Genomic DNA, 26,167 nt, shown 5'->3' with positions numbered 1-26,167 from the left:
AGGACGGCACCGGGGGGGCCAGAGGCTGGGAGGCGCCAAGAGGAGCAGCCTGGACAGCCAGTGGGGACCCCTCTGCCTCCCTCCTGCCGCCATGTGGGTCCCCCTGCGCCGGGCGCCCGGGCCCTGGGCAGTGGCTCCTGGAGGACGGGTGGCTGGGCACACGTCCTGTCCCAGCACCAGGTCCTCGAGTCCATTCCCGCTTCCAGCGTCCCCACGGCGACGGTCTCCGTGGCGACGCAGTGGGTGGCAGGAACCTCGAGACGGGGACGGAAGGCCCCAGGAGCCGACGGAGGCGCGGAAGGTCGGCCCACAAACCGCTCGGGCTGTCACGTGAGGGCCGCCTGCTGGTCATGTGACCGCGCCCCGCCGCGAGCAGAGATGGGCGCCCAGCTCCGGCCGGCCCTGCCCTGGGCCCTGACCCTGCTGCTGGTGCTGGGGCCGCGCAGCCCGGGGGCCACGGGTGAGTGCGGGCCCGCGGGCGTCCCCCCCACCCCGTCCGGTGTGCCCCGCGTGCTGAGCACCGCACCCCTGCAGCCCACAGGGTCCCGGGGAGCGACTTTCGGGAGGGCTACTTTGAGCAGCTTCTGGACCATTTCAACTTCGAGAGGTTTGGCAACAAGACCTTCCCCCAGCGGTTTCTGGTGTCAGGTGAGGTCGCCCTGGGGGGCCCGGGGCCCGGGGTCCTGCCCCGCGCCTCACCCACCCCCTCCTGCCTCCGCCCGACAGAGAAGTTCTGGAAGAGGGGCAGGGGGCCCATATTCTTCTACACGGGCAACGAGGGAAACGTGTGGTCCTTCGCCAACAACTCGGGGTTCATCCTGGAGCTGGCGGCACAGCAGGAGGCCCTGGTCGTCTTCGCGGAGCACGTGCGTACCCGGGGCGGCGTGGGCGGGGAGGGCGGGCGTGGGGGGCCGGGCTCAGTCCCACTGGCGCCCGCCTGCAGCGCTACTATGGGAAGTCACTCCCGTTCGGCGAGCGGTCCACGCAGCGCGGGCACACGGAGCTGCTGACCGTGGAACAGGCCCTGGCCGACTTCGCGAGGCTGCTCGGCGCGCTGCGGAGGGACCTCGGGGCCCCGGACAGCCCCGCCATCGCCTTTGGTGGCAGGTGGGCCCTCGCCCGGCTCGCTCCTCCCTGAGCCACACGCGCGTGCTTGGGCCCAGGGCCGGGATTTCTGTGGGGCGGAAGTGGCAGGGCCTCCCGGGGGCACCGTGGGCTCCGGGGAGGGAGAGCGGAGGGGCGTCCTGGGGACGCTGTGGCCCCAGCCCCACGCTGTGTGTCCGCCCAGCTACGGGGGGATGCTCAGCGCCTACATGAGGATCAAGTACCCCCATCTCGTGGACGGCGCGCTCGCGGCCAGTGCGCCCCTCGTGTCTGTGGCTGGCCTCGGCGACTCCTACCAGTTCTTCCGCGACGTCTCGGCGGTGAGCGAGGGTTCCGGGGCCCCGGGCCGGGCCAGGCTGCAGCAGCGGCAGCCAAACCCTTCTCTCTCCAGGACTTCGAGGGCCAGAGTCCCAAGTGTGCCCAGGGCGTGCGGGACGCGTTCCGGCAGATGAAGGACCTGTTCTTACAGGGAGGTGAGAAGGCCCCACCGTGAGCTGCGGACCAGCCCTCCCCTCCCTCTGGCCCCCGCCCCACGCCCACCAGCAGCCGCCAGAGGCCGTTGTCCCGCCTCCCCCTGGCAGCCCATGACACGGTCAGCCGGGAGTTCGGCACCTGCCAGCGCCTGTCCAGCTGGGAGGACCTGACCCAGCTCTTTGGGTTCGCCCGCAATGCCTTCACCGTGCTGGCCATGATGGACTACCCGTACCCCACCGACTTCCTCGGGCACCTTCCTGCCAACCCAGTCAAGGCAAGACGGCTGCTCCCGGCATAAGGAGACGCTGCCTGGGGTCTGGGGAGGGCGGTGTCCGTGGACAGAGAAGGGCCCAGCTGCCGTGGGCCGGCCAGTGCTGGTCAGCCCAAGAGCCTCGCAGCCACTCCGGGGCCCGGGACCAGGGAGGGTGGACTGCGAGGGGGCTGCAGGCCAAGTGGGGGTCTTTGGTTGGCATCCCCAGGTTGGCTGTGACCGGCTGCTGAGCGAGAGCCAGAGGATCAAGGGGCTGGGAACACTGGCTGGTGCGTCTCCCCTCAGCCCAGCGCAAAGCGTGGGGGTGGACACGGCTTGGGGCGCGGGCCACGTGCAGGCAAGGAGCACCGACGTCCCCATGCCGTCCCTGGCCCGGCCTGGGGGGGCTCTGCCCCGCCACGACCTGCCCTGCTGGGAGGGGGGCCGTTGGGGGACGCGGGGGGTCAGAGCCACCAGCACAGACCCAAGGAGCGCCCGGGCCTGTCCGCCAGGGCTGGTGTATAACTCCTCGGGCACAGCGCCCTGCTACGACATCTACCTGCAGTACCAGGCCTGCGCGGACCCCACGGGCTGTGGCTCCGGCCCCAACGCCAGGGCCTGGGACTACCAGGTAGGGCTGTCGGCCGCCCGGGACTGCCCGGGACAGAGGCGCTGGGTGCGCCCCCGCCCGACCTGGTGTGTGGCGTCCCACAGGCCTGCACCGAGATCAACCTGACGTTTTCCAGCAACAACGTGACAGACCTCTTCCCCGAGTTGCCCTTCACCGAGGCCCTCCGCCAGCAGTATTGCCTGGACACGTGGGGCGTGTGGCCCCGGAGCGACTGGCTGCACACCAGCTTCGGCGGGGACGGTGCGGCTCGAGAGGGCAGCCTCCCTCCCTGCGCCCCCCGCGGACTCGGCTCCCCTGATCTGGCCACGGCTCAGATCCGGGCGGCCGGGCCCGTCTCCACCCCCGTGTCTGTCCCTTTCAGACCTCAAAGCTGCCAGCAACATCCTCTTCTCCAACGGTGACCTGGACCCCTGGGCAGGGGGCGGGGTGAGGCACGGCCTGGGAGCTGCTGCGGGTGCTCTTGGCTCTGGCCCGCTGGGGGGCCCATGCGGGACCCTCCCTGTCGGTCAGCCACCCTCCGCTCCTGGCTTGTGTGTGCCCTTCGTTTTCTTTCTAACTTCATCTCCTCCTCCCTTTGATGGTTCTCCCCCTTGGACTTCCTTTGGGGGGCGGGCAGAGGGAGGGAGAGAATCTCAGGCAGAATCCCTGCTGAGCACGGGGCCTGCCACGGGGCGCAATCCCACGACCCCACAGGACCTGAGCCGACATCGAGTCGGACGCTTAACAGACCGAGGCCCCAGATGTCCCCTCCCTGACTTCCGAGTGTGAACTGACGTCGGGCACCCTAACCTCCGCCTCTTTCTAACGAGGCTGCTCGTTCCTGCCTCAGCTGCACCCCGAGCTGGACAAGCAGTCCCGCCACAGGCCGCACGAGTGGGCAGGGGTGGGCTGGCCGTGGCTCAGAGCACACCAGGCGGCTGACGGGATGTCCTTCGACAGATCCGGAGTAACCTGAGCACGTCGGTCCTCGCCATCACCATCCGGGGGGGAGCCCATCACCTAGACCTCAGGTGCGGACCTGCCGGGAGTGGTGCTGCGTGTGGCCCGGGCCAGCGGCTGGACGTGCGCTGGGGTGGGGCAGGGCTCGGCCTGCTGCCCAGCTGAGGCCCCGTGCCTCCCCTTAGAGCGTCTCACCCAGAAGACCCAGCGTCTGTCCGGGAGGCTCGTGCGTTCGAGGCCAGGCTCATCCGCGAGTGGGTGGAAGCAGCCAGACGCCAACGGCGGATGCAGATGGCCCAGCGTGGGGGACGCGGGGGCTGAGGAGCGCTCCCCGGCCCAGGACCAGAGAGGGCAGCGTCTCAGAGGGCTCTGGGGCAGAGTGCGGCGCGGGCCGAGGGAGCAGACATGGTGGACGCACTGCACGGCTCCCAAACCAGCCTCGCACAGAATAAAACTGAGCCCTCAGTCTGCGTGTGGTCTCAGGGCATGGGTGGGGGTACCCTGTGGCCAGCCCAAGCGTCCTTCGAGCAGCCCCACTGAGGGGTGTGGCGCTCCACCTGCCACCCCAGCCGGGCCTCTGGGGGCCGGACCCCGGGCGTGGAGGGGACCTGGGCCCGCAGCTCCACCCCCAGGGTGGGCACCCCACCCGTGGGCACGGAGGAGCTGCGGGCAGCAATGCGGGGGGACGGAGCCCCCTTGGAAGACAGGCCCTGCACCCTGTTCCAGGCACAAAGACACGGTATCGGGTCAAGGGCGGAAGGCAGCCCCAAGGGCGGCCACTGGGCACCTGAGGTGCTGGAACACCAGGGAACATGGCCAGAACCCAGGTCCTGCAGGGCACTAGGGGCTACACCTCCGCAGAGGCATCATCCACCAGCAGGAGAGGCCCGGCAGCTCTGGGAGGGAGGATCTTCTAGAAATGACAAGGGTACTGGGCTGCTCAGGAGTGTCAGAGGGAGGACCTGCGCCTGTCCTGGGGGCCACCCGGTCCTAGGGAGCAGGCTCCTCCCCCCACACGCCAGGATTCGTTTCTGGAAAAGCGCCCCAAGTCAGGGCTCAGGGAGGGAAGCGGCAGGCCCCCATGGGAGGGACAGGCACACCTCCACCTGGGGACACAGAGCCCAGGACACATCCCCCCCCAAGGACGAGCAGGTGCAGGGTGTCCTCTCTTGCGGAAGCGTGGACTCCACGTCCACACCACCCGGTCCCGGGTCCCCAGGCTGCCTGTCACAGAGAGAGTTCTGACGTCCAAGCGGAGAGCGCGAGGTGCGGCTACCACAGTGGCCGGAGTCCGACCGCAGCTCAGGAAACACAGGGTCTCGCACATGACGTCAGCGCAAATCTACTTTATGGTCCATTCTAGCGGGTGGTCCAGGAGCAGGACGAACTCGCCCACCCGCCCCTCCCAGCCCCTGCAGGGCCAGGGGAGGATCCCTGAGTCCAACGTGTAAACACCACAGCCGACCCACCAGGTGCCCGGATGCGCAGGGGGTCACGGGCGCCCCCCCGGACCCTCGGGTCAGGGCACGTCGTCAGGCTCTGACCCCAGGCTGAGCCGCATGTCGGGCTGTCCCTTCAGCTCTTGTCTCCGAACACGATGTGGGGGACCCAGCGCCGCCCCGGGAGACGACCAGGCACGAGGGACCACCACGAAGCGCGGGCACCGGCTGACGGGAAGCTGTTCGGGTATTCGGAATGTAAACATGATTCAAGATTCACAGGAAGAAGGAAGAAGCCTCCTCCAGTGGACGGGAAACCCTGAATCACAGCAGGGATGGGTCACGTCTGAGGCACTGCCCACAGGGGCGTCAGGCCCCCCTAGGCGGGACCCAGATGGGCAGGGGGTGAGCCTCGGTGTTGAACACGTAGGCGTCCAGGCTGAGCAGGTCTGGGTCGTCGGAGAAGAGCAGATACAGGTACTTGAGCGTCTCCCCCAGAAAGAAGCTCTCCATCTTATCCCTGGGCTGGGGATTGAGGGGATCCTGGACGTTGCTGATGGAGGAGTAGCCGCCCGAGGGGACCTGTGCGAAGGCGAGACCGCGGGGTCACGGCTGCAGGCACGGCCGGCCCCCCACCCCGGGCTCGGCCCTCGGGGTGCGGGCCCGGCAGCCGGACGGCCCCCTCCCCGAGTCTCCCTGCCTCACCGGGGCGCGCGCGGCCCAGGGCAGGGCCTGGGGGGGGTGACCCCAAGGTGCACCAGGGGACCGGCCCCCCTGGAGGCCAGCCACAGTTCACGACACCCCCTCAGTGGTGCCAGCCCCCCTCAGCTGACCTGATGGAAAGCGCCGCCTCCGAAACTCGGAGGCCGCCTCCCGAAGGCTCCGAGATCACCTGAGGAGTCCAGACCCCACCGCCTCCCACACCACAGGGCAGAGGTCAAGCTCTGGCTCTGCCAGGGTGGGTGGTGGGCCCTGGACAGGGCGTGACCTCCTCAGAGCCAGGGCCCCGGCGGCAGGACGGGCGGCAGGGCCCCCAGCACGGTGGGGCAGGGCCAGGTCATGGCGCCATGGGGGAGCGGTGGCCCCGAGGTCATCCCGGGGTGGAGAAGGGCTGCCCCGGGCACACGGAGGATCCGGGAACGATGTGCCCGTGCACATGGGGCCCCGGCAGGGGCCCTCCCCACAGAGCCTGGTCCCTCGAGACGCGACCGAGGGACACCCCGGCCCCCACGCGCCCCGAACTCCCGAGGCCACGGCGAGCCCGCGCACCCACCCCCCACCCCCGCGGCCCAGGGCGAGGTGGCCGGTGAGGAGCCGGGGACGCCGACCGGGCGGCGGGCAGGCGGCTCACCCGCGTGTACGTGTTGAAGCTCTGCAGGATCTGCCAGCCCCAGTCCTGGTACTTGGGGTCCCCCGTGAGGCGGTGCAGGTAGAACAAGCTCTCCACCGTCTCGGGCCGCAGCAGGTTGTGCTTGTCGGCCGGCTGGGACGCGGAACACGGGCTGAGCTCAGGCGAGGCCCCCACGCGCCCCCCACACCAGAGCCCGGCCCCGGCTCACCTTGACCTGCACGTCCTTCTGGTCGCTCTGGGGGTACAGGTTGAAGTGCACGATTTCGGGGCTCAGCCCCGTCTCCATCTGGCGGTTCATCTGGTAGCAGGTGTCCATGAGCGCCCGGGCCAGCTCCATGTGGTCAGCGGGCAGGCCGTGGTGGGCGCCCAGAGCCAGCGTCCCTGGCAGGAAGCATACCAGGTGGTCCTGAAATCAGAGCGTGTCCTCACCACCGCTGAGTCTGTGGCCGCACGGGGCGGGGGGCGGCAGCACCGGGTCCAGCGCTGTCTCGGGCCTCCCACGTCCCCAGGAGCCGACGAGCCCGAGCGGGGACGCCTCAGGGTCCACTCGGGCACGCGACTCGACTACAGGCCCAGCACTTGGGGCTCAACGGGAGCAGGGGAGAAGGCGGTGGCAGGACACCCCCTCCCCCTCCCGGGAGAGCGGATGCTGACCCGGGCCTCCCCCGACCCTCCGCCCGACCCCACGAACACCAATGGGGCACCGCAGTCCCGGTGGCAGGAGACCAGGGCAGAGGGGGGAGGGAGGGTCCCTGGGAGGCGGGGAGCCGGGACCCTGGGGGAGCGGCCAGGGGCCCATCGCAGACCCAGCTCCCCCTCAGCTCCCGCTGCCGTCGTGGAGACACGCAGGCCACGCAGCCCAGCCACACGCCCCACGGCCGGAACTGCATCGCTCCCTGCAACGCCCGGACTCACGACTCCGTCGCGGTTCAGGACACGCAGGAGGGTGCCGAAGCCTCCCGCCCCCGACACCCCACCTGGCTCGCGCACACGCTCACCATCTTGGCACTGAAGCGGCCGTGGGCGAGCTCCCCCACAAAGGTGAGCTTCCTGGGCTCAGACCTGCGCAGCAGGTGCCTCTTGATTCCCTCGATGGCTTCGAGGTAGTCTTCCACTAACCTGGGCAGAGCGGCAGGGCCCGTCAGCTCCGGCCAGGCGGGCGCACGGGCCCCCCGCCCCCGTCGCCCAGGAGCGGCCGCACGGCTGTGAGCTGCCACGCACACGCTAGTGGCCGAGAGGCCTGGCCCCGTCTGGGGTGGCGCCGGGCCAGCCCGGAGGAGGAGGCTCGCGGCCGCCAGCGGCGTGGGGCATAGGGCTGTGCCTTCTGCTCCCGAGGATCGTTCCTCTCAACCGGCCCCGAGGGACACCCAAGCCCAGCCTCCGCAGAGCCCCAGGACCCCGACGTCCCCGCAGGCTCCCCAGATGTGACGCCCTTGTCCCTGCCCGCAGGGGTCGGCCCGGAGCTGCCCCCGGGGGTTCTGGGTGCCCGTCACCCCCAGGCTCGAGACTTCGGGGATTTCCGGTTCCCTCACGAGGGTGAGCTCTGTCTTCCACACCGTGGGACGCGGCTACGCATTGCGCCGCCCCCCCCCGCCCCCCCCCCCCCGGGAAAGCCCGTATTCTAAGCGACCGACGGTAAGCGCGGGAGGCCCAGCTGTTCCCGGCCGCCTTCTGCTGGGGAGCGCGTGCACACGGTGGCCTCCGCAACCCCGGGGGGGACCGCTCAGCTGGTGAGCTGGGGGCCCCTCGGCCAGGCGCAGACCCCGGGCCCCGCCTGGCGCGGAAGGGCCATGGGGCTCAGCGACCAGCCAGGTCCCCGGCCCTCGGCCCACGGGCTGTGCTTGGAAGAAACGCATCCCCCGCGGAGGGGCCGAGCGCGGGCCCGGCACGGCTGCGGCTGCCTGACCGAGACCCGGGCGCCAGCGGAGCCGCGGGGACCCCGCCCCAACGCAGCAGAAACCGGCCTCACTGGGTCTCCTTCTTTCCGCCCTGGATCCACTGCTTCAGCAGGTACTCGTAGTAGCTGTCGGCCCTGGCGCCCAACGTGAACACGCCCATGTGCGTGAAGAGGCCGCTGTGCGTGTTGATGAACATGGGCACCAGCCCGTCCTTCTTGCCCGACAGCGAGTGGACGCGCCTCGTCACCTCCTCCGCAGCCTCCTGGGGCACACGAGGGGAGAGCGGGGCTGAGCGAGGGGGCGGGCAAGCTGCAGAGAGGGGCTGCGCTGGCTCGCCCCCACGGGACGGATCCGCGCCCCGTGGAGGAGAGGGCGGGCCGGCGTCCCCCAGCCCAGCTGCCCGACAGAGGCTTCTGAGACTGGCCCAGGCCCCGCGGCGACCCAGTCCGGCTCCCTCACGCGTGGCCGCCTCGAGGGGCGGGCAGATGACACGGCCCCGATGACAGGGCCCGACTCATCCTCCGGACAGGGGGACCGTGTCTGAAAACCACAGCCCTGGCCCCCACGACCTCCTGCCCAGGTGCGGCCGGCTGCTCCCACTTGCTGGAGGGAAGGCAGGCAGGGCTGCTTCCGCGCCCGGACTCGCGGCTCATCCCCACGCTGAGCTCAGGACCCCGCGAGGGGAGCCCCTTCCTGGGCTCGACCCGACACACATGCCCACACCCGCCTCGAGCCCTCTCTTGTCCCCAGCATCGGGCTGCGGCCGCCTGACACACGTGCTGAGCTGCTGGACCAGGGGCCAGCGATGGGAAGACCACCACGCCGTCCACAGGCGGGGAGGGGCCCGCACGCACGTCACTGCCCAGGACACACGCGCGGGGCCGGCAAGGACTCGGGAACGCCGCGTGTCATCGGTACAGAAATCAAATCCACGGCGAGGCACCCTGAAGCGCCCGACGTGACGGCCGTCTCCGAAGGCTGACCGACCGACCACGCGCCGGCCGCCCAAGAACCGGAGCCCCGAGCGTGGCGAGACCCTGCTGGTGGGAGCACCCTCTCACGACCCCCACGGCGCCGGCCGCGGGAACGGACGCGTGGACACGGGCCGCGGCACAGAGGAATGCTGTGGGCGCCTTCCACACGGAAGAAAACCCCACCTGCAGCGAACGAACCGGACGCGGGCGGCCCGAGCACGACCCCAGCACGCGGGCCCACACTCGCCGGGAGGGAGCGTCAGGGGCGCGGCTGCTGCCGAAGGGGACGCCGTCGTGCTGGCGACAGAGCGCGCCAACGACCACAGCTGGGGAACGCGGTGCCAGGTCCACGCGAGGAGCCACGATTTCACTTGAATCACGACTCTGTGCTTCTCAAAGAGAGGGGAACGGCCCCCACGCGGTGCCGAGTCCACACGCTCCCCCTCGAGGACCGCGGCACCGCCGAACGGGGCCGAGGACGCACCGACGAGAACGGCCAACCACGGGCGGTCGAGTGAGAAAAACCGCGCGCGGCTCCCTCGTTTGCGCCTCACCCCCCCCCTCCCGGCGCGGCCGCCGCTGCCCCCCCACCCTGCGGCACGTGGGAGGCTGGCGGCTGGCACCCTGAGGACGCGGGCCTGCAGCAGGGCAGGGCCGGGCGGGGACTTGGCCCCCAGGCGCCGCCTCGACGCCCCGGCCTCTGTTCTCACTGAGAGAGCGGGATCTGCCGAGGAGAAACGGCCCAGGGCCGCCCCGCACGCGAGCCCGCACCTCCTGCGGCGAGCCGGCCGCACTCCCGGCCAGCAGCCCGGCCCCTCCGTACCTGAAACTTCTTACTGCCCGTGAGGCGCGAGAGCTCCCGGAACTCCAGCTGAATGCTCGTGACCTCGGCCACCGTGCTGTCCGAGGTCCAGCGGGGCGGGTGGGCGGCCCCGGTGCCGATGTTCACGTCGGAGTAGGGGATCTTGGAGGGCGTCTGGAACGCAGGCATGAGCCGATTCCCAAAATCCTCCTGATACACAACACAGCGAGGAATCAAGGCTCCCTGCCGCACGGCGGCCTCGCCTCCGTTCCACGACGCCAGCCCGTCCCCCGGCTCCGCCCGGTCACGCGGACACGGACTTTGCTGGCTGCCCGTGGCCTCGACACTCCACGGCAGCCAAACCGAGCTGGCCTCGAGGATTTCCGGGAGTTGCCCTGCAAGTCGCGGTGCCCACAGGCTGCGCGACGCCCGCTCACGTGCACGCGCGGAAACCGGGCTCCACGGGACGGGACCACGGAGGACCGGGAACCGACAGGCCCCTCCCCTCCCCTCCCCCCCTCCCCTCCCCCACCGAGCCCCGGGAGCCCAGCGACAACCGCTCGCACGCTCGCGCTCGGGGCTGCTCTCCCCGCAGGCGTGAGTCCCCCCGGCGCCGGGACACTCACGGCCTTCTTCAGGAAGAGGTCGTCCCCAGACAGGTGGTAGGCGCTCAGCAGCCCGCCCAGGATGCGGATCGTGCTCTCAAACAGGTTGACGTCCACGTCTTTCTGGAAACGCAGCTTCTTAGACACCCACTTCCTGGCCTCTTCAAACTCTGCGACACGGAAGAGCGTGGGAGGGGAGCGGGTCAGTGGTCCCAGCACGCCCCCGTGACCTCTCGCTCGGGGGGCCCCCTGCATTCTCGTGTCGCTCTTTCTCCCGCAGGCTCCCCACGTCGTGTCCTGCGGCCAGGGAAGGAGCCCTCGCGTCCTCACGCGCACAGACAAGAGGGGGCCGGGGTGCACTCGAGAGCACAGGCGCAACACGGCGGAACAGAGGGCCGCGTGAGTGATTCGGTGGGAAAACGGACCTTATCAATGCAGAAACAACCAAAGACCCGCGAGCTCCAAGCCACCCGACCTGCGAGGCGTAAGGAGGCCGTGAGGGAGAGACCCGGGGCGCTGACAGCCTACCGGATCCCGTGCCACCTCCCGCCACAGAGCCCCTTCCGGCTGCAACAGAGGATCCGGCTGGAACCGCCCCTGGACGCCGCGGCCCACGTCCGCAGCGGGTGTCCTGAGCGTCCCCCGGGCGCCCGACGTCAAGCGGCAAAGCACCTGCCCACGCCCAGCACGTCCGGAGGGAGAGCGCGACAGCGTTTGCCCCCTCCCGCTCACGGCTCGCTCGCCCGCTCGCCCGAGAGTCACCCGAGGAGAACTTGGCCGCGTGCTAGGGAACGAGCAGATACCTTTCCTCAGACCTAAAATCCACATGGTGTCCAGGGCGTCAATCAGCGTCAGGCCCAGGCCAAACCACTCGCTGAAGGACCTGGACACGGGTTTCAGCTCGTCGTGGCCCCAGGCGAACTTGCGGTACCCGGCCCACGCGTGGCGGAAGGCATCGATCACGGCCCTCTGACGCTCGTTCGGGGAAGCTGGAAGGAAGACAGCAGGTCACCGGGACCGGCCCCGGTCAGGGTTCACACGGGGCCCCTCTGCAGCCCCAAGCTGAATGGGGCACGGTGAGGGGGGGCCCTGTCCAGGGCTGTGGGGCAGCAGTCGATGGTGCCGAAGGTCGGGGCCTCACGGCTGGACACGTCTGCCAAGGTGGCGAGGCCTCCGGGGCCTGCAAGGTCCGCCCGGCCCGGGCCCGTCCGCCTCCACCAGGGGCCCGGCGGGCACGACCCTCTGGGGGTCCGATGCGAGAGGGCCCGATGGCTGCGCCGTGCCCTCTGGCTTCGGGAGCGTCGAGCGTGCCGGCTGCTGCCGACCCGGACGGGAGCGCCTCATCTTCCAGGTGTCCCCGCCGCACCTCCTCACCCCGGGCGCTTTCAAAGAGGAAATAACGTGGAGCAGATGTCCCCGAGGCCCCATGTCGCCTTTCCGGGGTGCCCTCGTGACTGATGTGGGGCAGAAGGTCTCTGCTCTCCACACCTGGGAGGACGGGGCACGAGTTACAGAGTCACCGCGTGGACAGAACCGTGCGCGTCCGGGGCTGCACCGCACGTGTTCTCTCGGGGTTGTCTGAGGCCCATCCGTGTTGATACCCGCGGCTCTGACCGTGTCCTCCAAGCCGCACGATCACTCTGTCTCCCCCACGTGCCCGGGGCCGTGCGTCGCGGCTCCGGGCTCCCTCGTCCCCCTTCCTTCGGAGGCAACAGCAGCTGGGACCAGAGGGCCACAGCCCGGGCCCCGAGTCGGGTGAGCTTGCGCGAGCCCCGCTCCACCAGGCACGTGGCCTTGGCCGTGACAGGCCTAACCTCAGTTCTCCGATCTGTGGAATGGGGATACGACCGGCGGGTGACCTCAGAGGGCACCGTGAGATCCGAAGCAGACAGGCTGCACGGGGCTTACAAAGCACCCATGCCCGGAAGGCCCTCCAGTACGGCTGCCACCACGGGAGACCCCGCAGACCTGCCGGGAGACCCCGTCCGGCCTGGGTGCCGGTGCAGAGGGGTCGGCTGTGTCTCCACATTCCCCAGGCGCCCCGGCCCCCACGCCCCGTGGCATAGACCCAGGCGGGGAACCGGAGAAACGAGCATCCTGCCCACACGGGCGGCCCGTGGCTGCAGCGACGGGCCACCAAGGAGCCCGGTGTCATCGCCAAGGCTCTCTGGGCGTCCGCACACCCTCTCCGTCAGAATGTCCAGGTGAGGCCCAACAGGGTGCAGGTGGGGCCTTACCTGCTTGGTTCTGAATCCCGGGGGCCTGTGAGGAAGGCTTGGGGGGGGCCTCTGCCTTTCTCGAAGGAAGTTCGGTGCCGGGCTGCGGCTCAATCACCGCTCCCCTCCAGCTTCGGGGAGAGAAGGAAGAGCAATCAGCCAGCTTGAGGGCGGAGATGCAAACGCCCCAAGGTCCCCCCGACCCGGCGGGCCTCCCTGCCGCCCTCCACTCCAGGCAGGACAAGCAGGAGAAGGCGGGGCCCGCTCCCACCAGGGTCCCGCTCTGGATCCTGCCTGCTCCGAAAGCAAGATGTACTTTAGACGTTGTGCTCATTCTCCTCCTCTTTGGTTTTCAGAAACGTCAGATACGCGGGCCTCAACGTTTCTGCACGTCCAGCCTCCACGGACGCTCCTCGTACCTGACCGCTGTTCTCTGTGTGTTTTCTTCCCGACGAGCGTCGCCCACCGCCTCGTCCCTCCGCTGGGTGTCGTCCTGCCTCCGGTCCTCGGAGTCTTTACCGGGGGCTCGAATCTGCAGGTTGGGTGGTCGCCGTCGGAAATGCCTTCTAGGCTTCTAGATAGAAATAAGAGTCACCCGCAAAAACACTTCAATTGCCTGTGGGCTGCTCTTCCTTTTCCCCTGAGACGCTCCCCCTATCAGACCCAACCCCGCGGACTGTGTGAACTGGCTAGCAGCACACGGCCCCAGAGGAAATTCCTTTCGTTTTTCATCACAACACGCAGATTTGGCCAGGAGATCCTGACTCGCCATCTCCTGGCCCCGGCCGACCGGGATGGAGACTGTTCCAACGGGCTGGCGTGGCCCTGGATGGCGGGTTAAACTCCTGGTCCGGGATGCTTCCAGGCTGTCACAGACCCTAAAGGTAGCAAGACAGGTTCAGGACACGTCCCCGTGGATGGAGCCGGAGAGAACACTGTTGCGGGCCTGGGCCCTGGGTTCCTGCACTTCATCCTTGAACGCTGTGGCGAGGGACGGGCGCCGGGTCCAGGGACAGAGGGTAGGGGCCCGGGAGCAGCCAGTCCTCAGCAGAGGGAGGGCGGGGAGAGGCGCCTCCTCCAGAGGACGGGAAGGAGGCCCCCTTGGGAATCGGAAAAAACCTGTGCTTCTCAGTAGCCACAGAACCTGGGAAGATGTTCTCGTCGTAAAGACACCAGTGACAGCGAGCTGGGACCCCCGTGGCCAGGAGAACGGGGTCTGGCCGAAACAAAGCACCGAGGGGGGACCGTGCTGGAGTCCGAGCGAGAGAGAAAGTGCAAGTGGCCTCCACAGGGGGCTCCCAGTCCAGAGGCCTGGACCAGGGGAGACGTGCATATTAACCCCTTAGCGCCCAGGCCCCTGCTGGACACCAGAGACCGGATCACGGACCTCCCGAAACACCTCTGGAAGCGTTTCAATGGGGAAACGTGCCTGGCTGGCTCTGCTTTCCTTACGTTTACGGGAGAGTCTGTGTGCAAAGGAGTGGCCAAAAGAAGGAGAAGAGATGCCTGTTGGCTCTACGAGGGAAAAGACCCGCTTTTTCACCCACAGCCCCTGAATGGGACAGTCTGGAGAGTGGCCTCCTGCTGCTCGCCAGGGCAGCCCCGTAGGGCCCGGCCTGGACCGATCCCGGCCCCCTGCCCCGTCCAGACCCGCTGAAGCTTCGACTCCCTGAGCAAGCCCAGCCCCCCTTCCCTTGGGCACTTTCATTCAACTCGAGCCGGGCTCTCCTGACTCTACCCAGAACCAAACGGCTTCTCGGCCTCAGGCTGCAATTCAGTGTCCCACCCTCACAGAGGCTTCCCTGAGAAGCCTGGGGACCGGCTCTTATCCCTCACGGCAGCCACCGCTCTTTTCCTCGCAGGATGTCCGCCACGGGCCACCTGCCTGCTCCCGCCAGCCCGCAGCTCCTCGAGACAGGGGTCGGGTCCGTTTTGCTCACCAGCTAACCCAGGATCTGGCACGCTGGCCGGTGTTCAAGAAGAACGAAGGAAAGAGTATTCCTCTTTCCCGCCCCAAGTGTCATCCTACCGGCTCAGCACAAGGAGCGTGCGAGGCTCCAGCATCACACAGATGGGGAGAGAGAGGATTCTTCCCCGTCTGCTTGAAACACCACATACTGTTTTGAAAGGCCCGCGTGTCGGACCCGGGCGACGACCCCACGTGTAGGTGCTCCACAGTACCTGAGGTAAAACCCCTGGGAAGTTTTCTGGATTAGCGTCTGCTTTCTGAGGAGCTGGCAACACGGGCGGATCCGCAGGTCTCACCTTCCGCTCTTCTGCTGACCGGCCGTTCACAGCTAAACAAGAGAATGGGTTGGATCCCCAGCAGGCCACACAGCCTGGAGGAGACTCAAAGCCTGTCACAGAGCACGTCCAGGCAGGCGTGATTCCTTACGAAAGGACACCAGCGACCAGAGAAGGTCCAAGGGCGGCCGAGGGAATCAAACCTTTTTCAAAGCCCTTGGCGGTTCTGATCCTTAACCCTAACCCACACCCCGCAAATACGTGGCCTTAACCTCTTCCCTTCCAGCGACTACGAAGGGTTGCAAGCGGGCCCCTGGCTTGAGCCCCCTGCGGCGGCTCCTCAGCCTTCCTGCTGAACGCCAGCCAGGACCGTAACAGAGAAATTCACCAGCATTCTCTACTTGCTCGCCAGAACTCTGCCCGGGCCTTTGCACACACACGGGAACACGTGTGAGGAAGTTCACGGGGTGTGTCTGGACCGAGCTTGCGACCTCAGGACCTCCGCTTCTCTGCGAGGCAGAGGGGATGGAGATGCCGGGACTTGCCACCGCCAGACGCTACGGAAGCAGCCCCACGAGGGGAAACTCACAACCGTGTTCTGGCCACGTGGATCGAAACGCTCTACCCGCTGACCTTCCAGGTGGACTGCGAGACCCTCCTGCCCGGTCGGCCCTCAGTGACACACACAGGTCACGTTAAGGCACACGTGTAGCTGATACCTCTCCACTGGTCAGCCACGCCGATGTAGGACACGAGTCCACAGAGCATCAGAAACGTGAGCAAGAAGAGGATCACGTTCCGCTGTAATCGCGACAGCTGCTTCCATTTCTGGGGGGGTGGGGTGGAGAATGAGGTTTTTGACCGAAAGCGACACAACTGGGAACCTCTCCAGCCGCTGCCAGTTCAGAAAGGACAGCCAGCAACTCCCCGGGCCCGGTTTCGGCACCGGGGGAGGCGCCCTCTCGCCAGGGACGGGCGAGCCGCGATCGCCGGCGGGACCTCGCACCTGCCCAACGCGCGGCGCGGACGCCCCGCAGCCCGAGACCGCCGGGAACGCTGCCGAGCGGGCACGGGCTGGGCTCCTGCCTCGCCGCCCCGAGGGACAGCTCTCAGCGCGGGCGGCCGCGCGCCGCCCCCACCCCGCGGAGCTCGGGCCCCAAAGACCGCCGCAGGCCGGCTCCATCGCCCCCTGGGCCCGGGGCCCCGGACCCCGCGACCCCGGGACCCCGCGACCCCGGGCTGGACCCTCACCCTCCAGCACGAGCGCCGCCGCCAGCTTTTGCTGCCGTCGTAGCTCCGGCCGAGGCTCAGCGTCACCGAGATGAAGTCCCGCTGCGGCGCCGGCGGCGGCGTCGGATACATGACAGCGGCGGAGGCGGCCCGGGCGGCCCCGCCCACTGGCGGCGTCAGGAGGCCGGGCTCTGAGAGGGGCCGGGGGCGTCGCCGGCCCGACACCCGCGGGCAGCCATCGCAGCGCCGCCAACACCCCGCCCATCGCGTGCGCGGCCAATGCGCCTGCGCCGCGCCTTCCTAGCCCCCACTGCGCCTGCGCCCGCCCTCGCGGGCCCTGCGCGCCTGTTTACGTCCCACCGCGCCGGCGCACGGCCGCACCGTGACCTCACGCCCTCAGCGCTTGCCCGCCCGCGCCTGCGCACAGTGTCCCGCCGGCGCGCAGCCTGGGCCCGGGCTCGGGCTCGGCGGGGTCTCTCGGGGCCCGGCCGGCGCTCCGCGCCCGCTGGGCGCCCCGGGGCCCGACTCCGCGGCCCGGCAGAGTCCCCGGCCCGGGCAGCAGGCGGAGTCGGGGCAGGCAGGGCGGCGGCCCTCCGGCTCCATCCTCGGGGCCCGACGGCCCTCGGGGCGCGCGGACGGCCGCTGCAGCGAGCGGTGCGCGCGGTTCCCTTCGGCGGAGGCGCGGAAGGGCGGCGCAGGCCCGTGGCGCCGAGGGTCTGCCCGGCTCCGGGCCCTGCCCGGGGCTTGCCGCCGCCGCACCTCGAACTCGGCCCCTGCGCGGCGCTCTGCGGGCCAGGCTCCTTGGGTGAGCCCGCCGCCCCGCAGGCCCGGCGGCAGCAGTTCTGCGTGTGCGTCCTGCTCAGCACCGGGGCTGGCCTGAGCCTGCCCCCGAGAGGGCCTCGTGCTCTCCCGCCCCCGTCCCTTCTAGAGACCCCCTCCGCCGGTGTCTCCCCACACCCAACTCCGCTGGCGGCGCCGGCCGGGCCCGGATGCCTCCTTCCTGCACGTCCCGTTGGCAGGCGGACGGTGGGATCTGGAGGGTGTCACCAGGCTCCCAAGCTGAGAGTGCAGGAGCCCTCCCCTGGAGCGCTGGCTCGGGGGGCAGGTTCTGGGCCCACCCCCGGGTGTCTGACCCACCGGGTTGTCTCCGGCCGCTCGGAGACCCCGGCGGAGAGCTGGGCGGGAGCGCGAGGGGATTCCCGGGCAGCCCAGAGCCGGAGCGGCTCGGGGTGTGGACTCCTGTTCCCTTGCAGGGACAGAGCCGGGAACACCAGGTTGTCGTTCCCACGACGTGTGCTGGTCAGAAGCTGCACTCGCCAGGCCAGGGGTCAATCACGGCATCTTGAGTTTATTGGAAATCCGCCCTCTTCCCCACCCCCGCTGTCGTTCTGTGGGAAATCAAAGAGTTTGGGGCAGTCTTTCAAAAGCCAGGGGTGTCGTGATCGGTGGTCTGGGGTTAGAGGCTCTAAAGGTAGCCTGAGGGACAGACGGCGTTGTGGGGAGGGGCCCGTGCTGCCTCGAGTGCCCAGGAGGCACAGGAACGCACACCTGTGAGAAAGCACTTCAGAGCCCTCCCGGCGTTCCTGGTTTGGTGGCGCCCCGCGATCTTGTAAGCTGCCAGTCCCTTGGGACACGGTGAAGGGCCCCGGGGGCCCCTCTGTGCTATGTTTGAAACTCGATGGAAAGGTGTAATTACTTTCAAATAAACCGTGCCCTTCAAAGCAAGCTGCTTCATAGTCTTTTCCACCTAGTGTAGAAAAGAGGTTGCAGGGTTGCTCAGCTGTGGGCAGGACCCCGGACCCGGACCCGGACCTCCACCTTGGCCGACCCTCCTCTGTCCGGGCCCTCTGCTTGCCTGTGGAGCAGCTGGGAGAAGGGTCCTGAGGCACACGGTGCAACTCTGAGGTTTGCAAAGGGCGGGCAGGACCTGGGTGGGAGCGAAGTCTTCCTCTGGGCTTTGGGCGGGGCCCTGCCCTGCCCCTGCCCCTGCCCCTGCCCCTGCCCCTGCCCTCTTGCCCAGGTCAGGGTGCATGGACAGGTCTACCGCCCCCTGCAAGCTGCTGGGGGAATCAGCTGCATGTGAACCCGCTGTCCAGGGAACGTGCTCCCCCTGGGGAGAGCACAGCTTGCACGGGGGTGTGGGCTGCCGTGGAGGGGGTGGGGGCAGGTGGCCAGGCTTGGCAGCAGGCTGCGATTCATGCCGCTGTCCACGTCAGTGGGGAGGTTGGCGCCCCTGTGTTGCTTTCCGGAGGGGAGAGAAGGCACGGGGGCCCGGCGCAGCAAGGCCAGGCAGGGGCTCAGGGCCTGGGCCTGCGGGTTTCCCCCAGCCTCTGTCAGGGTGCGGGGGTGCAGTGCAGGGCTTGTGGACCCATAGGTGGGGCTGTGGCTCCAGAGAGCGCGGGAGGACGTGAGCACCGAGACCTGTCGGAAGCTGCTGGCAAGCTGGTCGAGGGCTGGAGCTCCCTGGCTGGTCATATTTCAGCTTGAACCACCATGTGAGGCCACCGGCGTTGGTCCCGCTGGTTCTTGGCGGAAGCACGTACAGTTCAGCAGCCCGAACCAACCGCAGATGGGGCCGAGCGGCCGGGACGTCCGAGGGAAATTGAGAGGATCCAGCTTTAGGTGTGCAGGCTGCGTGTGGGTTGGGGGTGGTGGGAAGTTGGGGGGCTGGGCTGCGAACCCTCACCCAGCCTCGCCGCAGGTACGGTTCAGCTGCTAGAGGGAGGGAGGGGGCGGCGCCTCAGACGCGGTGCCCTGTGAGGGAGAGACGCCGGCCCCTCCCTCTCCTTGCCTCTTCTGTGCCTCTGCAGGAAAGCTGGAGCGGCTGGCGCTCCTCAGCAAGCGGGTGTGCGTGTAGGGCTGGACGGGCCATCGGTCCTCCGGGGGGCCTCTGTTCTGAGCGAGGACGCCACACCTCTGCCTCCCGCCCACACCCCACAGCCTGGAGCGCAGACAAAGAGCCCTTGTTGGTCCCCAGCCCGCCTGGGGTCATTTGTGTCCACGGTACCGGTGATGGGAGGGGCCCCACCCCGGTGGAGGTACCCGTGTCCTGCCCCTCAGGCCCCTGGGGTTGGCAGCTCTGGGAGTGAGTCAGGGCTGCAGAGCCCTGGCCTGGTTCTCATCCAGGATGAGTGGGGACCGGAACTCCCGGCCTCGCAGGTATTCCTCCAGACCCTGAAAACAAGAAAGTCATCATGGCCTCATATTCACCTCTCAGTCCTTAAGGGGGTACAAGTTCACCTCGAGCCAGGGTGGGGTAGGGCCAGAGAGGCTTCCAGCAGCAAGGGTTGGATGCCACTTCTAGACCCAGGCCCTTATGAGACCTTTGGGTAAGCTCAGGCCAGATCTTCTTAGAGGGTTGGGGCCAGCATTCCTCCCTCAGCAAGGCTCCCATAAAGTCTTCCTGGCCAGAACCCCAAACTCTGACCGCACCTGACATCCTCCTGTCCCCTCCAAGACCTATGAGGGCCTCTTGATTCGTCACCCACTCCATGTCCCGGAAGATCCTCTGTAACTTACGAAACTATTTCCCCCTAGGTAAACTGAGTCAGATCTCTGACTTTCTACCCCAGCACCCACTTCTCCCCAGCCCCCGCCCCCGATCCTGCATGCCCTACCCCAGAAAGCCCATGTGGGCCAGTGGGTGCTCACCTCTCCAGAGTAGGACACCAAAGGCGAGATCTCACAGATGGCGGGGGGCTCTCTGCTGTCGGGCAGGCTGTGGGAACCCGTGTGTCAGCACATGGTCCTGGGCGCATGTCCTGCGCTGTGCTTGCCCAACCCTGCTCCCCACGTTCTTCACTCAGCTATACCCCCGCCTCTGCACACTCAGAGCCCTCAGCACACTGCCCCTGCCCAAGTGACAGGCTCTTATTTGGGCAGGAAAACACCCCTCAGCCCGCAGGCCCCACACAGCACCTGGGCTGCCAGATTAGGTGGTGGCTGCGGACGCCAAAGGACACAGAAACCTCGCATCCTTTCCTTTGCCAGCCCTAAAGAGGGACCTGCCTTGCTATCTTCCAAATGTCACGCCTAGGTCTTGGCTTCAAAGTTTATGAGTGAGTCAGCAAGGGTGGCAGCCACCCAGCTCGCCCTGGGCCCTGAGCTGACCTCGAGGGGCTGGGCCCCAGGCTGCAGGCAGTCGCTGTATGGCCGGGCAGGGCGCCAGGCCACCTGCACGCAGCATGGTATGGAGCTCGAGCCCCCGCCGCAGCTCAGACGGCAGCACAGCCTGCAAGGCCCTGGGGCCGGGGCCTGGAACCGGACTCCCTTGTCCTTTGGAGGGCATGCTGAGGCCCACACTCACCTGGGCGGTTCAGGGAGCCGGGCCCCACAGGCATCCAGGAAGTGGGCCCCTGCCTGCAGGGCCCAGCGGTAATGCTGTGTGAGCAGGGCGCACCGAGTCGTGGCGGGGTTGTCCCTGGCAGCTGAGGCAGCATTCTTCAACGGAGAGAACTCCTCCTCCCGGGACACCTCAAAGGCCACGAAGCTCCTGTGCGGAAAAGAACTAGTGACCCGGAGTCCTGGCCCAGAGGCCCCGGTCCTGGGCAGGTGAAGGCTGTTCTGGGGTTCCAATGACTAAGTGGGGGTCGCCTCCGTGGAGGAGGCCCCAAAGGCACTGCATGCATCTTTGCCCCTGAGGTCCCTGGGGCTGCTTGAAGTCTTTCCATTCCCACCAGCCAAACGCCCAGATCCTGGGACCCCAGGGTGAGGGCCACATCTCCTGGGAGTCCCCCAGCCACCTGGCCTGGAAACAGCCCCGTAACCCCAGGCCAGGAGCAGACAGAGGGCTTAGGAGGGACAGACGGAGGGCTCAGGAGGGGCAGGGGTGTCTCCCAGAGTACAAAGCCCCACAGAGTGCAGCCACCCCAGATGCTGCCAGGCTCACACCACAGGGGCTACTTCCTCTGGCCTTCTCCCTGAGCCTGCCTACAGCCCCTACTCCCCACTGCAAAGGGGCGCTCCCACTGTGTCCCCCGCAAGCCTCCACTTCCCGGCCCAACGAGGCCTCAGAACCCACCACCAAAAGAGAGAGAGGGAAGAAGGAAAAAATAAATGACTTCTGCCACTAACTTAGCAAACTGGAACACATCAAACACAAACTTCTCCATCTTTATCCCGTTTGGTTTTATCGGCTTTACCGGATTTCCCTCCTCATCCACGTATGGGACCTTCTTCACAGCCACATGCGGCTTCAGCAAGGGCTCAAACTCGCTGGGGACACAGGAGGACAACAGAAGGAAAGACCGTTCAGACGGGATGCCGCCGGGAGCACCATCCCTACCTCTCTGCACACCCAGTCAGGCAAGACAGCTGGTAGGAGCGCTGGCGCTGAGCCCGGTCTCCGGAAGGGCACAGGCATCCCCTGCGCGCCCCGCCCAGCCCGAGAGAGAGAGAGGGAGGGAGAGAGAGAGAGAGAGAGAGAGAGAGACCCCAGTGGCCACATCCCCGCCCAGATGAAATGGCAGCCGGTAAGCCACAGGCTAAGGGGTGGTGCCTGCAGGCAACTGCCGCGGCATGGGGGGAAGAGCAGGCCGACGTGGCCCCAGAGCCTCACGGCCGCAGCTGCCAGGGCTCTGGGGCCCCTGGCTTGTTGAAATGCAGGGCCTTTCTGCAGCCCAACCCACAGCCCCACTTGGCTCAGGTCACTGTGGGCCAGCTGGCCCCGGTCAGTGCAGGCTGCAGGCCACTCTTGCCAGCACCTGCGGCCACCTGCGGAGCACACCTGCTGACCATCTGGAGGAAGTCTCGGGTGAAGAAGTGGTTGCAGATGTTGCCCAGGCTGTAGAGCAGGCTCCCATCGGGCCCACGAAGCTGCGCAGTCTCGGGGCTGATCTCGCTGTACTCCACCACCTGGGGGACCCCGTCCACCTGGCACACCACACCCACGGGCTCCTCGGGGTACGCCTTTTCCACCACCTGCAGCCAAGGCCTGGGCTGGGAAGGCTGGCTGGGACGGGGCGGAGGGGACGGGGCAAGGCCGGCAGGGCGGGCTCACCTTGGCCCCACAGTCTGCGCCTCGAAGCACGCAAAAGCCGATGAAGACGGGGTCAGCCAACCGCACGAGGATGTTGTCCACACAGTACACGTGCACGAACTCCACTCCCCGACGCCCCATGTCCTCTAGAATCTGGTGGTCTGACAGTGCACAGTACAGCCCCCCGTTGCCATCTGCAGGGGGAGGGGGGACCACTCTTTGGAGGGCTGCCGCAGGGCTTCAGCCATCTAGTCCCGGGCATGCTGGAGGCAGGGGAGGCCCCTGGGGCTGGACCTTGTACTTGAGGCGGCTCTCCGTCACTATCCAAGTAGCCCTATGGTTGTTTCATGTGACAGATGGGAACCACGGCCCAGAGAGGAGAGGCCACTCACCCGGGACCACACAGCCTTCAGGCACACGATTCTGGCCTCTGCCACAGTCCTCCCGACCTCTAATTAGCTCCTTGTTCTAGGCCAGGCAGTCCTTCCCTGGCTCAGGGGTGGGACATACCTGGGGCCATGGCAACCTTGTCTTTCTGCTCCAGGATGGCCCTGCCATCAAAGGTCACAGCAGGTAGCATGCGCTGCTCAAACATGATCACGTTGTTGGGGTCCAGGTGGAAGAAGTCATGCTCCTTGAAGAACTTGGCCGTGGGCCCCAGCGTGAACTCACTCGTCATGATGTACCTTCAAGGGGAGGCAAGGCTGAGCAGGCCAGGGTGCGACAGGGGCTGGCCCTGGAGTCCGGGTCTGGGTGTGGGACAGGGTTGGTGCTACAGGGGCAGGGGGTCATTCTGGGGACAAGGTAATGCAGAGGAGGCACACCAGGGGATGGTGCAGCGGGTCCCATGGCGCTGGCCAGCAAGCTGCTCCACCCGCTGAATCCGTTCCGCCTGCAGCTGATACAGGGTCTTCTGGCTGGGCAGCCCCACCTGGTACATGCCTTTGGGGTAGGTCACGCCCAGGCGAGTGCCCTGCCCCCCAGCCAGTAGCAGCACGGCCACCTTGTTCAGGGCGATCTGGCGGAAACCTGGAGGTGCAGGGTGCCATGAGGGGGACACCTGGGACCTGCCACACAACCCCCCCTTCACCTGAGAGCAAGCCACACTTGGGTCTAGGACTCTAAGACTTCTGACAGCCACAGAACAGAAACTTCCAAATAACATTCTGACCCGCTGTGGCCCAGGGCCCCACCCACGCCCCACCTTGTCCGGACCCATCAGGGGTCCTGATGACGTCCTCCAGGGTTCATTCCCAGCCTGGGTCCTTCAGAAGGAACACCAGGTCAGGCTGGTCAGAGCAGTGCAGTGGGGGCCCTGGGCAGGCGTCCCTCCAGGAGCACCTGCCTCACCTGCGAGGCCACGAGGCCAAGAGTGCACCTGGGCCAGCGCTGATGTGAAAGGGAGCGAGTGCAATTGCGCAAGGGTTCCCCGCGGTCAGTACGCCCGCGGGCTGGGCTGCTGTTTAGACAGGTGCACCTGCACAAAGCGCTCTCTCCCGAGGGCAAGCCTCCCGGGGGCGGCCACCACCGTGGCGCGTTTGTAGCCCCACACCCCAGTCGCGAGCTGCGAGTGAAAGGGGACTCCACAAAGGAAGGAGGCACGCTAAACTCCTCCAAGTACAACGTCTCCTGTCACCCACTTGGGGCCGGGCCCCCTCCGCCGGCCAGGCCCGCCCCGCCTACCTTCCTCCTCCCAGAGCCGCCGCATCTCCGGGTCGCACCGGCTCGCGCTGCCCACGCACTCGGGGGGCAGGGGCCGCAGGCGCGCGGCCAGGCCGGGCGGCGGGCCCGGGGGGTGCGCGCAGGCCGCAGCCGCGCGCTGACAGTGCTCGCGCAGCGCCTCCGGCTCCAGCGCCCCCAGCTCGGCCAGGAGGGCGGCGCGCGGCCCCGGCGCCAGCTCGGCGCAGAAGCGCAGCAGGTGTTCCTGGCCAGCGCGCTGCAGCCGGGCGCGCACATCCCGCTCCGAAGCCATGTCGCCGCTGTCGGCCGCGCGAGTACTCGTGACCCGCGCGCTCCTACGGGCGTCACGGGACCCGGCGGGCGGTGACGGCCCCAGAGAGGCGGGACCAGGGCGCCCCGCCTCGACCCCGCCTCCGAGCGCCCCGCCCCTCTCCGCTCGGCCGCGGCCCGCCAGCTCCGGGGCCTCGCCGGCCGCAGGACACGGAGGGGCCGAGTCAGGGCGCTGGGACGCCTGAGGCATGGGGCCCGGGGCGCCCCGAGTCGGGAAGCCCCCTCACGGGATCTGCGACGCCCCTGGCCCGGGCGCGTGAGGGCTGACTTCAGCTCTAATGCACCCCTTTCTGGACCCACAGCGCTGACGGTCAGGACACCTGAGGGGGAGGCTAGGGTCTGTCCCTGCACGTGGCCATTGGCACTGACCAAGACTCCTGGCGGCTGGGCTGGGGAGGATAGAGCCAGATCAACAGTAGGCCCCGGCGTCTGGATGCCAGCAAGGACTCCCAAGAAGGCCACTCTGCATCCTTGGGGGCTCCCTCCTTCACATCCCCCCTCCTCATTGCCATGTAACCAGAACCGCTCAGGAGCAGCCCTTGGCCCTGCCATGTTATATTAACTATCCGAGTTTCATATATCTTGATGTTTATTAAAAAATATATAGATCGATAGATATAGATATCCTGCTGTTTATAAACTCCCTTAGTGAAAAATAGTGAGTAGCTTTGGCCATTTTGGGACAAAGCTTTCTCCTAGAAATTAGTTTTATTAAGTCTAAAAGTAATACATGTTCAAGGGTAAAACAAATTCAAATGGCACTTTGGGACCTGAAAGGAAAAGTAACATCTCTCTCAGGCCTGCCCCAGCTAACCCCTGTTAGGGCAATTGTGTGTCTTTGCAGGCAGGTTCTGCACAGAGACTCCCACATACCCCCTTCCTGGGTTAGGAAGCAGAGCTTCCCACCACCCCCCTGGGGGCCCACTCTAAGTCCTGGTGGACCTGAAAGAAGTTATCTTCCAAGGGTAGCCTTAGGCCTGCCACAGGGCCTTTGCACTTCCTGTTCCTCCGGCCTGGACTACTCCCAGGTCATGTTGGCTCAGAGAGCACCCTCACATTCGTCTCTGTTCCTTCCTGCCTTTCTGCATTCTCTGTTGCCCGGGTTCCCCAAGGAAAGGAAACTCCAGGAGAGCTGGAGGTAGTTTGGTTCACTGCTCTGCCCCATCACCTTAGATCATTGCCCAGCACACGGTAGGTACTCAGTACATGTTTGTTGAATGAATGAATGAGTGTTGGATCCCACACCTAGCTCAGTGACTGGGCCACATCAAGTATTCAGGGAGTGCTTGCTGAATGAGTGAATGAATCTATGAATGGCCTGCTTCACTAGTTTGTGGTAGTTGAAGGGCACATGTTAGAGACGGAGGGTGAGCATGGGAGGGAGGGAGGGAGCCCAGAAGCAGAGTGGGCTCCGCACCCCAGGCCAGAGTCCATGGAAACTCTCACCCCCCGCACATGTGCCCTTGAAGGCAGGTGTCCCAAGAACTCAGAGTTCATCTCAGAGAGACCCCCAAATCTCGCTTCAAGATGGGGGGAGGGGCTGAGATCAGAAGGGTTTGGACAGTTGAGGCTGGGTAGCCAGAGGCACCTGAAGAGCAAGAGTAGGGGAGCTGGCCCACCTGGGCAGACAGGTGGGGGTGTCAGCGAGGGAGAAGTGAGCAACAAGCTCCTGGACAACCCGGCAAAGGCGGGCTTGTGACCCAGGAATCATCTTTCTTGTGCCCTAGGGCTTCATCCAAAGGGTTCAGGGGAGCCAGGGTCCAGAGGCCAGCATGCGTCCCCGGCTGTTACTACGGGATGGAGGCCAGAGAACCTGTGCAGACGCAGGGACTGTGTGAGGCTGGGGACAGAGGGCCCCACCATCCACCTCCAGGGAGCTCCAACCTGGCACAGTGAGAACATAATTACAACTGGGGCCGGCACCTCAAAACCACAGGGCCCCACTTGGTCTGGGGCTCTGGGAAGCCCCTGGGGGTGACAGCAACACTGAAAGATACAGAGCTAGGAAAGTGTTGGGCCAGGC

The 26,167-nt window shown here is 67.1% G+C and overlaps 3 protein-coding genes across 5 annotated transcripts; 1 reads left to right on the top strand and 2 right to left on the bottom strand.

Moving 5' to 3' along the window:
* Nucleotides 1-301: 301 nt before the first annotated feature.
* DPP7 (dipeptidyl peptidase 7) lies at nucleotides 302-3,863 on the top strand. The gene is made up of 13 exons (XM_045883579.3): nucleotides 302-460; nucleotides 535-648; nucleotides 727-866; nucleotides 944-1,107; nucleotides 1,289-1,424; nucleotides 1,496-1,577; nucleotides 1,686-1,852; nucleotides 2,058-2,118; nucleotides 2,341-2,459; nucleotides 2,543-2,699; nucleotides 2,821-2,885; nucleotides 3,399-3,469; nucleotides 3,584-3,863. Exons 1-13 carry the CDS (start codon nucleotides 379-381, stop codon nucleotides 3,717-3,719), a joined length of 1,494 nt encoding a protein of 497 aa, XP_045739535.1. The 5' UTR covers nucleotides 302-378; the 3' UTR covers nucleotides 3,720-3,863.
* A 145-nt stretch (nucleotides 3,864-4,008) lies between these two features.
* MAN1B1 (mannosidase alpha class 1B member 1) lies at nucleotides 4,009-16,312 on the bottom strand. 3 transcript variants are annotated; one of them, XM_045883578.3, is made up of 13 exons: nucleotides 16,179-16,312; nucleotides 15,647-15,755; nucleotides 14,865-14,980; nucleotides 13,103-13,257; nucleotides 12,705-12,814; nucleotides 11,271-11,456; nucleotides 10,489-10,637; nucleotides 9,884-10,072; nucleotides 8,158-8,348; nucleotides 7,187-7,307; nucleotides 6,397-6,594; nucleotides 6,189-6,320; nucleotides 4,009-5,419 (listed from the first exon to the last, which is right to left on the bottom strand). In XM_045883578.3, the coding sequence occupies exons 1-13, from the start codon at nucleotides 16,287-16,289 to the stop codon at nucleotides 5,207-5,209; spliced, it is 1,980 nt and encodes a 659-aa protein (XP_045739534.1). In that variant the 5' UTR covers nucleotides 16,290-16,312; the 3' UTR covers nucleotides 4,009-5,206. The 3 variants fall into 3 exon arrangements, with proteins under 3 accessions (XP_045739534.1, XP_064435173.1, XP_064435174.1); XM_064579103.1 differs by lacking the exon at nucleotides 6,189-6,320; XM_064579104.1 differs by lacking the exons at nucleotides 7,187-7,307; nucleotides 8,158-8,348.
* A 1,173-nt stretch (nucleotides 16,313-17,485) lies between these two features.
* UAP1L1 (UDP-N-acetylglucosamine pyrophosphorylase 1 like 1) lies at nucleotides 17,486-24,164 on the bottom strand. The gene is made up of 9 exons (XM_045883577.3): nucleotides 23,818-24,164; nucleotides 22,959-23,163; nucleotides 22,645-22,820; nucleotides 22,156-22,328; nucleotides 21,883-22,076; nucleotides 21,231-21,371; nucleotides 20,464-20,649; nucleotides 19,809-19,875; nucleotides 17,486-19,331 (listed from the first exon to the last, which is right to left on the bottom strand). The coding sequence occupies exons 1-9, from the start codon at nucleotides 24,104-24,106 to the stop codon at nucleotides 19,248-19,250; spliced, it is 1,515 nt and encodes a 504-aa protein (XP_045739533.1). The 5' UTR covers nucleotides 24,107-24,164; the 3' UTR covers nucleotides 17,486-19,247.
* Between the last annotated feature and the right edge of the window lie 2,003 nt (nucleotides 24,165-26,167).

The sequence above is a fragment of the Mirounga angustirostris genome, unplaced genomic scaffold (genome assembly GCF_029215605.1).
Source record: "Mirounga angustirostris isolate CCGP_5_RB_7025 unplaced genomic scaffold, mMirAng1.0.hap1 SCAF_15, whole genome shotgun sequence".
NCBI classification, from domain to species: Eukaryota; Metazoa; Chordata; class Mammalia; order Carnivora; family Phocidae; genus Mirounga; species Mirounga angustirostris.
The sequence above is the reverse complement of the archived record's forward strand: the minus strand, read 5'-3'. Positions and strand labels throughout refer to the sequence as shown.

Excerpts from the sequence above, each read along its gene's own strand:
- DPP7 (XM_045883579.3), top strand. The coding sequence starts at position 379 with ATGGGCGCCCAGCTCCGGCCGGCCCTGCCCTGGGCCCTGACCCTGCTG. Across the intron at positions 649-726 it reads CCAGCGGTTTCTGGTGTCAG|AGAAGTTCTGGAAGAGGGGC; the intron begins GTGAGGTCGCCC and ends TCCGCCCGACAG. Across the intron at positions 2,886-3,398 it reads ACCCCTGGGCAGGGGGCGGG|ATCCGGAGTAACCTGAGCAC; the intron begins GTGAGGCACGGC and ends GTCCTTCGACAG.
- MAN1B1 (XM_045883578.3), bottom strand. The coding sequence starts at position 16,289 with ATGTATCCGACGCCGCCGCCGGCGCCGCAGCGGGACTTCATCTCGGTG. Across the intron at positions 11,457-12,704 it reads CGGGATTCAGAACCAAGCAG|CTTCCCCGAACGAGCGTCAG; the intron begins GTAAGGCCCCAC and ends TCTTCCTTCCAG. Across the intron at positions 5,420-6,188 it reads GCTTCAACACGTACACGCGG|GTCCCCTCGGGCGGCTACTC; the intron begins GTGAGCCGCCTG and ends GCCTTCGCACAG.
- UAP1L1 (XM_045883577.3), bottom strand. The coding sequence starts at position 24,106 with ATGGCTTCGGAGCGGGATGTGCGCGCCCGGCTGCAGCGCGCTGGCCAG. Across the intron at positions 22,329-22,644 it reads CAAGGTTGCCATGGCCCCAG|ATGGCAACGGGGGGCTGTAC; the intron begins GTATGTCCCACC and ends CTCCCCCTGCAG. Across the intron at positions 22,077-22,155 it reads GCGCAGACTGTGGGGCCAAG|GTGGTGGAAAAGGCGTACCC; the intron begins GTGAGCCCGCCC and ends CCTTGGCTGCAG.